Below are 10,867 nucleotides of genomic sequence, written 5' to 3'. Positions count from 1 at the left end.
TTTGGGAAGCCTACTACATTGAATGCAGTTTTGATTGACGTTATGCGTGAATGGTGTTGTATTTAAGTAAAGTCCAACAACCAGTATTACAATCTGACTGGCATGCACACAAATCATTATTTCTTAACGCACGATTCCCAGCGTGGCAAGATTTTAATTACCAGGTACATATATGCAGTGGTGCCTTGATCACATATTGCGAAATCGGCACGAGCGTGAATCATACGCAAAACATTAGCAGACCAAATATGAAAGGGTACATGCACGTACCATCCGCTTAGAAAATCAGTACATTGCACTAACTGACGGACGAAAGCGATACAACGCGCACAGCCGAAAGGGAAAAGGATACATGCAATAAAATGGAAAGCGGTAAAAACATGCACAAGAAGAACACTGTGTCGACGGGCTTAAAGAGTCGAGTTCGCAGGTACAAAGGTGAACCAGAGAGGCGGACTTCGGACTTCGACGCGCGATAACAACCAAGGGTTTTCTGGACCTTGAGAACTCTACGCCTAAATCAACACGTACAGAGACGATTCGGCACCTGCCAGTGAATGTATTGCAACGTGAAGGAGAAACGAACAGTGATCGCCTTTGGAAGTGCTGAAACGAGATTATGAACCGGCGACATTTTAATTACTGCAGCTGTGGGCAAGTTAAGGGATGTATGAAAACCTTCAAACAGTGCTGTACGTTTGCATCAACACGTATGTAAATATGGATTCCTCTAAAGGAAACGTCAGCGCATGACATGGCCATGAAACAATCTAATATTCATCTCCGCTGTCTTCTAACATCGAATTTGCCGCTTCCTTTACCACGAAGCTGGGTGACCTTGGGTTGCTGCAAAAGGCAATTGTTAAAAACGCATGCTGAAACTTTAAAGAGAAGTGTTTGGGCGAGTTGTAAGGAGTCTTGATTCATTTACAAAGCTGGTATTGAGTACTTGTTACATGCTGTTATTTAAAGAAAACATGGCCTATTTATCATGTAACATACTTACTCATAGTAATCTGCAGAATTGCGAGAGTCTTCATCTTCACTAGTTGGGCTCGCCCTTCCAGGTGAAATTGCATCCATTATCTGCTCCTTGTACTGATTCTGTTGACAAAATAGTTTCAACAAATTATTCAAGGGAAAAAATGCCTGGCACACAACTCAACTGCCACCTACCATTGTACCATACATTTCAATGAAGTTTCTCACAAACTCATTTGACCTTTCTTTCCATTTGTCCAGCAATTCATGACTGCGGTCTTCAATTTTTCCAACTATTTCCTTGTATTTCTCACCCATGTCCTTTAGTCGGTCTTTCATTGTATCCACGGTACTCTGGACAGCAAACTTCTTTTCCTACAACAAAGCATGGACCAATAAGCTTAAAAATGTACATTATTCACCATCAGACCGGTATACATACATATATTTTTTGTTAAACTTCTCTTAAGTAAATCACTAGCACAGACCTTAATAAATCCAATGTTAAGATCTTTTGCTGAGTAACCTCTGGCCAAGTTGCGACGGATGTACATATCATAGTCCTTGACTATTCTGGTGATGACATCCGATGTGGAGATACCTTCTGTTCTTTGAGTCGCACAAAACATCCCTGCAAACACAGTGTTACATTAGCTTATTATCATTTGAATTTACTTTGTACAGACCAACCTTTGGCTTTAATATGTTTATAAACATCATCCGAGGAAGATGATGCATATGGAAGGTCATCATGAGCGACAAAGTCAATCTAATTTAAATAGTTGAATAAATCACAATTCAGCGTAAGAAAAAATTTACATACCTTGTGCTTTTCCAGAAAATCAGCTTTCAAAGTCCATGGTGCATCTTTCACTACCTCATCCACATAGCGACAATGAAGAACTGCTTCATATCTCTCTTTTTCACTCATTACTGTTCTCCCTTTCAGTCGGTGGGTAAGTTCATCATTGCAAACTAATGTTATTGACAGTGTTATAATCAGCATGTAGTTATAATTGCAATCAGCTTACTTCCAACTATTAGGTAAGTATTTGGAAACAAGTTCTTTGCCTGCATCAATGCTCTGGCATGGCCCGAGTGAAACATGTCATAAATCCCATCAGCATATACCCTTGCTGGCCTTGATGCTGCAAAGGGAAGGTAAACAGAAGATGACAACAATACATTGGTATTATGAGCACAAAATACTTAAGTTAATGGTAACTGACACATAAAACCAGCAAGATCAAGAATTCTTACATCCAGCTGCAGCTTCCTCTTTTGTCAACCTTGTAAATTGATCCAGATGTGTTCCCCCAGATGGGGCAAATGTTGCCGGTTTATAGAGGGCCTGTACAAAATAGTACATGAATTACTGCAACGCTTGACTAAATACATACAAACAAACACACTTACTAATTCATGTTTTGACGTTTTGCGCACTTTGGCATTCCCAGATTTATCATCATTTTCAGCTTGGTGGTTATTTGTCAAAGATCTCTTTCTCGTTTCAGATTTGCTTGCCATACTTCCCCGTCGCACAACAACAGGCGTAAGATTGCTTAGAATACCGGCAACCAACGGACGTCCTCTCAGGTTCCACGTCGAGGTAGGCGTCACATTTGTAAACGATTTATTGTGTTGCACTCGCCTTCTTCGGTTTGTCCTGTGCAATCAACCAGAACGTTTGAATGCAATCGACCTTGACTATCACAATAGATATCACAACATATGATGATCGAATGAGGGTATTTTGTTTGAAAATTTGCGGAGATTACTAGTGAGGAAATGTAAAACCTTTAAAATGTGTTATCATATCACTGATATGTGATGGTTGTATTTTGCGTTATCCACATTTGGCTCATAAATGCCACATAGAATCGCAGGAATATTTTTTGTGTATTGCACTATGTTATATTTGTCAGAGAGAAGCTGTCGAGTTGTCCTTTTTTTGTCAACTAGCTTTCCTCTGGTGGTATGCTTGTAAAAACCTATAATATTCATGGTTCCAACTTCGCGTCATCTGTGGGCATCGACACCACATTGCTGCAAGGAAAGATTGGCTGAAAATGCATTGGAAAAAACGTCTGGAATTAACCACAACTAGCTCGTCTGGGAGCAACTGGGCTGTTTTTGTGCGTTTTCATTTTCACTGCGCCGAATAGAGTCTTGATCGTGTCGAAACCGACAGCAGAAGGACACTAAAAGCTTATCGGTTATGTTTTTTTGTTAGTGCGTACAACCAACTTAGAAAAATTTCGAAAATTTTAAAATCTTTTGCAAAACTTTCTGAAATGACCTAGAAAATTAGAGTTTCATATGCTGCGGTTTTCCCCACTAACGAGATTGCAATGCGCACATCAAGTGATCCATGTAGCTGCCAGACGCGTTAGTTGCTGTGAATTCCAGACGATATCCTTCGCCTAAAAGTAAATTTAATTTTTTTTTATTGTTAAGTCCTATCTAAGCCAATGCATTTTCCGCCATTCTTTACCTGCAGCATAGCGACGTTAACTGCCCAAACCAGGTTTTAAAAGTTACACATCTCAAGCAAACATTGGCAATTTATCTAATATCTTTTGGCTCTTTGGTTGGATAATTTTACATTGTTTCTGTACAAGTGTTGTTCTTCTTTTGGCATTTACAAAATAGTGTGTGTTGGTTTTGTTGAAGTTAAAGCTTTAGGTTGATGAGTTTTCAAATAAAAATGTTTTAGATTAAAGCTGTGTCTAATTTCAAACCTTTAAACTTGGCTAAATATATAGTACTAGCGCAGCAATGGTTCTTCAGTTATTATATGTTTAGGAATTAGGGGAATTGTGTAAGTGGAACATTATAGATGTCACGGCGCTACACCCGGTCAGTGGCCTTTGATGTAGCATCCTCTGTTAGTGGTATACCCAGCACTTCCAATGGCATAGCCCAAAGCACAGTGATGTATATTAACAGCCAATACAACCACCCAGCATTCAGTAAACTTTATTTAGGACCAAACCCTCATAATGGCCAAACCTATGGTGCAGCTGGTGCCCTTCCAAAGCCACCTAAGGCTCCAGAGAAGCCTTTGATGCCATATATGCGTTACAGCAGGAAAGTATGGGATGATGTCAAAGCTCACCAGCCAGATCTAAAGCTATGGGAAATTGGTAAAATCATTGGTAAGATGTGGCGTGAGCTGCAAACCAGTGACAAGCAGCTTTACATGGATGAGTATGAAGCAGAAAAACTCGAGTACCAAGAACAAATGAAATCTTATCATAATTCTCCAGCATATCAGGTTTTCTTACAAGCCAAAAGCAGAGCTGAGGCAGAAGCAGCTGCTGAAAGTCGGTCTACTGTTACTGAAGAGTCATGTATGAGCATTGAACACATTGAGGATGCCAGTGTGGAGACAGATGAAGGTTTTTCAGTAAAACATATTGCTGCTGCTCGGTTTCAAAGGAATCATCGTCTTATGCAGGACATCCTGGCTGACTCTTCAGTTATTCTAAGTGGAAAAGGAATTGTTACAGAGCAACGCTTAAATGTCCTTAAGAACCAGGTCCTTTCCTTGGAAAAACATCAAACAAAATTGCAAAATGAGTTACAAGACATTGAAAAAAAACATGCCAACATCAAACGAAAGTGGAAAAATCAGGAAAATGAATTTTCCAATGAAGTAAAAAGGCTAAAAAACATTACTCCACAAGAATACTATGCAGAGTACAAAAAAAAGCAACAAATGAAAGCTGCTCTGAAGGAACAAGCTGCTGAAAAGAAGGAAACAAACAAAGCATCAGCAGCACCCAATGAAAACTTGACAACAGAATCGAAAGAAGACGCCCCGAAAAATCCCAATATTGATGAAGCTGAAACTGAAACTAAGGCAGAAATAATGGAAATAAAGTCATCAATTGAAATATCAAAAGAAGAAGAACCACCTTCACAAAATGATGAAAAAAGCGAGTCTGCTGAAACAACTGACACTTCCTCTGCTGTAAATGAAGCCAACAATGACAAAACTAAGGTTGACATTGCAGCTGGAACAGACAATGAAAGTAATCTGCCTGAACTGAAGGGTACCGACCATGAGCAGGAATGTATGGACTCTAAAGATAAACAAAATGATGCTTCTGTCTAACTTGTCAAAGACTGTCGTTCAAGTAACCACTGCCAGTTAATACATGCTGCGGAATGTTTATGCATGATTTTGAATGGTATAGTGACTATAAAGGTGAAGTGTATGGCTTTATTGAGAGAAAAGCATTTAAAATGCACTGCCTAATGTGCCAATGGTTACCACCGAGAAATAGGTAGAAATTTTAATCTACAACCAGGACCTCATCCTCCTGGAAACTTGGTGCATTGCCACTCAAATATTTTTGCATTAGTTACGTTATAAAATGGCTTGCAAGAATAATTTATTGAGATAAAAATATTATTGAAAACGTATGAAGTGCAGTATTTTAACAAAACCACATTTGAAATGGTGCTTTTGTTTCTTTCATTTAAATCTTTTGTTGTGATATCGCTTTTTAAAAAAAACATTTTTAATGCATTGTGCTGAATTTTTTATGTGAATTACGATATATTTCATTGCCGCACTGGGAAGGCAAGGTTTTCTTTTGTATGGAATGTACAAAATTTATTGTCAAGTTTTACAACTTTGGACATACAGATAATGTAAATTCATGTTTTTATCATTAGGAAATGTTTTTGATGCCTCATATTTGGTATTTCTCATTAAATGTACACTTTTCTTTTTGAGTATTATGATCAGTGACTATTGTGTATTTTAAAATCCTATAAAGTTCAATTTTTTCAAATGATGAATTGTTTTAGTTAACCCCCAAAATTATGTTTGCACATTGAGTTGCATGTTGATGACTAAGTTTTGGTGCAGGGCATGTTTGTTGTCTTAATTCAGCTTGCAACTTCTCTTTCAGATGTTAAATACACTGTGGCACACTATCCTGCATTTCAAAATTTGACATGATAAAACCAATCAAAGTTGTACAGAAACGCAGCAAGAACAGATTGTAAATGGATAATGGCAGTTTTTGTCTTATTAGTGACATGAAGGAATTGAGAGACAGTCTCACCCGGCAAAACAAAATCAAGTTTCCTTTGCGTAAGGTATAGCAAAAATTAATGGAATGAAACTGTTAAATTAGTGAAGTTGTGGATAATGCTTGTTAATGTTTGCTATAGATGAGAAATAAGTTGCAAGGCTGTGATCAATTAAAGGTCGGAAACTGCACATTTTCAACTGAGTCAGGTGACACTAGTGTTGAAAGTTCCGATATACCAGGTTTGTTAATTTCTATCTAACTGCAACAACGTCCAACTAAAAATAATTCATCTGTTTTCCAGAACCCAATTCTTCATGCAGTATTTCATCCATTGAAGAAGTCCGGGATGCTGATTTTCAGCAAGGTAGAATTCAAGTGAACAATATCAGCTTGTGATACCAACTAAACTGTTGCATTTGTAGACATTTGTCCACCTCTACTTACTAACAATGCCCGGGTATGGAATCAGCGCTTCAATTCTACTCTTAATGAAGATATTCATTCTGCTCCTATTGCCAAGTTCAGGGATCCAACTATTGGCGTCCTATCACCAATTGAAGGTAAATAATTTCATATGCTTTGTGACTTTCTGGACCCACTTGACTTACTAAAACTATTTTCAAATAAAGGGAGTATTAAACACAATAAGAACAGCCCAGACTATGGAGGATTTCACCTAGATGAAGAAAAAGAATTTAATATCAAGCTACAGGTATAATTTTTGCTTACATAAAAATGGAAGCTTTTTGACTGTGGCTTTGTGTAAGTTTAAGGGCCGCACTCCACCCCACGTTCTTCAAAAGCTAACAGAGCTCAGCAAGCTTGCTAAAGTTGACAAACATGGTATGTTTACACATAGTCAGTATAAAGCTCAAAAAAAGTGAATTGCTTTGTTTATTTACACTTAGGCAATAACAATGCAAAATTTACTCTCAATATCTTTTAGATGAGGAAATGGATGAGGAGGAATGGATCCCAAAATCCAGTAGGTGTTTTGGCATAAAAAATGCTCAACACAATATTTTGCTTGGTAATTTACAGAGAGCTTCCGTCAAGTAGGCAACCAATTCTGGCTTGAATCTGAAGACCGATCCACAAAGTTAAAATCTCTTCCACCCAGAACATATACTCCTGCAAGAAAGCAGGTAAGGTATATTAAAGAGTATGAGATATATTTACCATTTTCCTCCAAGCAATTGGTTTGGGACATAAAGTTTAATTACTGAAAACATGTGTGACTGAAACAATGTGCCACATAAAAACTGTGTTACCCAACCATGCCAGAGGTTAATAATTTTTTTTTTTTTGATTAGCCAAGGTATTTTTTTGCTTTCATCCCACTGTTATTTTTTTTTTGTTGAAATTAGTGTGAATTTTTGTGTGGGTGATGTAGCTACAGTACACTATTTTCCCTATAATCATAATTTCATTTTTTTTTTCGTGCAGCTGTGGCGAAAGTGTGTACAACTGAAGTTTCTTCGCATTAATTTGATTGCTCCAAAGAGCTATTAAGTGTTTCCCTATGTAAAATGTAATGGGATGTCTGAATTTCTGTTGCATTATTTTGCAACAAGGTTTGTGAAACCCACCATCTGTTCACTGCAGGCCCCACAACGACTGTCTCTCCCCAAACCAACATTAAAGCGAGTGATTCGATCAAGTAGTCCCAATCCAACCTGCCAGCCCTTGCCCAAAGCTAAACGAATTCTCATTGAAACTGTAAGTTCATTTTGTCATACATTGGGTGGAAAGTCAGGTTTGATTTGGTTGTTAATAAAAACTTATAACCCACACCCCCATAGACAATTTTTTTCTTTAAATTTGATATTCATACTTAGAAAATCTAAAAGTTAGCTGTTTTGGTTTACCAGGATATTGTTTTGTTTTTCCTTGATTGCAACGTGATATGCCAATAGATTTGTTTTTAATTTCATTTTTTCGTTTCAGTTGGATTTATCTTCAATTCAAAACGCCAGTCCAGAAAACGATAGCAGTCTTGAATTGGTGCCCAGACCCGAAACGCCAGGAACAGTGAATAGCGATGAAATAGCAGTTTCGGAAATAAGTGGCCTTAACAACAATTCTGGTGAGTATTATGTTTGTTATATGTATATGTATCATGTCAAACCGTTGCTTTGCTAGGAAACACTCATTCCGCTAGGTGGCGCGAATCACCCCTTGTATTCTGGGGCGACAACGACAAAATACTCAGTCCACTGTCAAACGTACTACTATATTCGGGTTCACGCGCTCAATTCAACTGATGTTAAAGCGGTTATGTAGAAAATGTGGCGAGCGCCAACCCGAAATTTTTCTACAAATAGCGTAAATGAATGGACCACGGAGATTTGGGGATTTAATCGACATTCCAACCAATGGTTAAAGTGGCAATAAAAGTTGAAGCTGGAAATTTTCTCTTTAGGTTTGATTTAAACACAGAAATGAATAGGTTTACGAGATGCTTTCAACTTTACGTTCTGAACCATTTCCGCCACACACGCTTCTTAAGTTTTATTGCCATATGGACGTAAAAAGTCTGTCTTTAAACTTCTTATCTCTGCAGAAGAAAGTTTAGCGAAACCCGTGACACCACTAAGTCCGTCCACAAAACCACAGGTTTGCAACGTATTTTCATCATGGATTTATATGACAACCCTGACGACTTATCTTAATATCAGATACCTCCCGATCCCATAGGACTGCTGCCTTCCCCACCTGCCACGACAGCGTGTACGGTAAAGGCGACACGAAAGCTCAGGCACTTGTACTACCCCAAAGGTATGTAATGGTAACGACAACGACATGTATATATGCCAACTAGATTTTGAGCCTATTGTAAGCAACATACTATGGTTTGCTTAGTTGTTTAAAAACGGCAAAACTTGTTTTGTTACCCGCGATTGCTGTGAAATTATCCGTTGGCGTTTCATAAGAGTGAATGTACATTACCATCCCAATGAAACGTAAAATATATTCATTCCTTGATGCCGAATCTCCTTAAAATTATAGTTATTGCCGTCATCGTGGACACGAAAAACGTCTATTAAACTGCGCCACATTAATGACAATCTGTAGTAGTATGAAAATAAGCTCGGTTAGATGAGAACCAACCTTTCTCAATACACTAAAACGATGTCGCTTAAACCATGCAACTGAAACGTTTACAGGGATGAGTTTAACATTATGTATTTGTGATGTATTATTTATGGTAAATAGATAAGTTAAATATTGACGTCAAATTGACACATGTTGAAACTTTCACATTTTCGTTCAGATATTTTGGAGAGCTGAAGAATCCTGTTGTTATTTCTCGTTTATTGTTTTTCTTTTTTGCTTCGGCATTTATTTATTTACTTTTCTTTTTTCAAAACAATCAATACAAGTTCGTTGGCATAAGCGAGTAAACTTGATCGATCGTGGTGTTCAGCCAAAGGTATGAGAGAAGTAGTCGCAGTGTTCAGTCTGGTTTTTATTCCCCCGTGTCTTCCGACTCGCCATAAATCGGCAATTAAAATCTGTTTCACATTTGTTTGATCCCAGTCTTATTTGGGTTCAATTTTTGGAAAAACAGAAACGTGTATTTGTTTTTCAAAAGTACGATATTACATGATATCAGGTCGGCCACTAGTTTTTATATACCTACAGACTTATTAAACATCCAGTTGGACTCTTCTATTGACAAAAAATGCAATAAATGTGAGCTGAAGTTAAACACTCTCACATTGAATGTTTCCTCCAGTATTACTTGTTCATTAACTGTGTGAGTATCTGGCCCTCGGTTAGGCGTTGTTTTTCTCTCTGCCTCAGCAAATTGCTGCAATTCGTATGTGTTATAAAGCAACGTGCCATTAATTTTTGTCAGCAGGTTTGATTTCGCTTTTATAAGCATAACCAGTTTCTTGTTCAAATAGATTCTTTCAAAAGACAACATTTTTTGTTAAAACTTGCTTTTCCCACTACTAAAAACCTGGCCTAGATTGATTTGTTTTCCTCGGTTTTTCAACTGTCGGAAGAGACCCGACCATGCTTGACTGCTAATAGCGTGTAAGAATTGCCGTTATCAAGATGGAGTGGTGTCTGATCCGACCAATTTTAACAAGGCTGTTAAAAACGCTGCCAAAGTGAGTCTGTTTTTCAGCAGTTTTAGCCATTACCTCCCAACAATCCTTGAATATTTATCAATAAGTTAACTTCTCCGTACCAGCAAGGACGGTGGTCAAAAACCCGGGACCCGGTTACATAAAAGAATGCAGGTCTGAATTTCACCAAAAAAGGCCGAAGTAAGGAAATTGTAGGGATTTGACGTTACTTGGTCTTCCTGGTAAACTGCGGCCTATGGGCCCGTTTTGGTCAAATGTGCCCATAACCAGGTATACCTTCGCCATGCAAGAGTCAATCATTCATTGACGTATTGTGATTTTAAATTATACATTTCAACGTTCTTGTATTCAACAATTTCTGTAAAATGTTTACCTGTTGTGCTTGAGGAAATAAATTCTTTCGCACACAATTTTCTGCTACTGATTTCGCCAAGAGGTTCTAATCTTTACTTTGTGCCCATCACTCCCGTCTTGTCCTGAACAAACAAATAACTGTCTTGCCGTAAACGTTGAACATTACAATGTTTACCCGGCGTTTCAACCGCCCAGCATACAGTACTGGCATGAAGCATATACTTACAAAGTTGAGCAAAAAGCGCCCACTGTGAGTTTCATTCAGGTTTAATTTTCCAAAAGTAATCGATTCGTTTAGTTGTGAAAATTTCTTCAAAGAAATCAATTTATGGAGCCTAGTACCGCTATAGGTAGAGTTTAAAGGTTTACTTTGCTGCTAAT

At 37.9% G+C, this 10,867-nt stretch overlaps 3 protein-coding genes across 5 annotated transcripts; 2 read left to right on the top strand and 1 right to left on the bottom strand.

Annotated features, from left to right (window-relative positions):
* Window positions 1-86: 86 nt before the first annotated feature.
* Window positions 87-2,591, bottom strand: LOC145897180 (choline-phosphate cytidylyltransferase A-like). Its single transcript, XM_082985366.1, has 9 exons — window positions 2,398-2,591; window positions 2,242-2,332; window positions 2,013-2,129; window positions 1,805-1,956; window positions 1,672-1,750; window positions 1,395-1,612; window positions 1,177-1,356; window positions 1,007-1,104; window positions 87-846 (listed from the first exon to the last, which is right to left on the bottom strand). Exons 1-9 carry the CDS (start codon window positions 2,506-2,508, stop codon window positions 771-773), a joined length of 1,122 nt encoding a protein of 373 aa, XP_082841492.1. The 5' UTR covers window positions 2,509-2,591; the 3' UTR covers window positions 87-770.
* A 1,157-nt stretch (window positions 2,592-3,748) lies between these two features.
* On the top strand, window positions 3,749-5,106 carry LOC145897408 (uncharacterized). The gene has a single exon (XM_082985683.1). It carries the CDS (start codon window positions 3,821-3,823, stop codon window positions 5,099-5,101), a length of 1,281 nt encoding a protein of 426 aa, XP_082841809.1. The 5' UTR covers window positions 3,749-3,820; the 3' UTR covers window positions 5,102-5,106.
* An 848-nt stretch (window positions 5,107-5,954) lies between these two features.
* LOC145897409 (uncharacterized) lies at window positions 5,955-9,428 on the top strand. 3 transcript variants are annotated; one of them, XM_082985686.1, is made up of 13 exons: window positions 5,955-6,096; window positions 6,172-6,271; window positions 6,334-6,396; window positions 6,455-6,592; window positions 6,662-6,744; window positions 6,806-6,875; window positions 6,979-7,017; window positions 7,074-7,177; window positions 7,638-7,751; window positions 7,980-8,118; window positions 8,596-8,648; window positions 8,711-8,810; window positions 9,307-9,428. In XM_082985686.1, exons 1-13 carry the CDS (start codon window positions 6,004-6,006, stop codon window positions 9,321-9,323), a joined length of 1,113 nt encoding a protein of 370 aa, XP_082841812.1. In that variant the 5' UTR covers window positions 5,955-6,003; the 3' UTR covers window positions 9,324-9,428. The 3 variants fall into 3 exon arrangements, with proteins under 3 accessions (XP_082841812.1, XP_082841811.1, XP_082841810.1); XM_082985685.1 differs by having other exon boundaries at window positions 6,800-6,875; window positions 8,599-8,648; XM_082985684.1 differs by having other exon boundaries at window positions 6,800-6,875.
* The last annotated feature ends 1,439 nt before the right edge of the window (window positions 9,429-10,867 follow it).

Source organism: Ascidia mentula, chromosome 4 (assembly GCF_947561715.1).
Source record: "Ascidia mentula chromosome 4, kaAscMent1.1, whole genome shotgun sequence".
Lineage (NCBI taxonomy): Eukaryota > Metazoa > Chordata > Ascidiacea > Phlebobranchia > Ascidiidae > Ascidia > Ascidia mentula.
The sequence above is the reverse complement of the archived record's forward strand: the minus strand, read 5'-3'. Positions and strand labels throughout refer to the sequence as shown.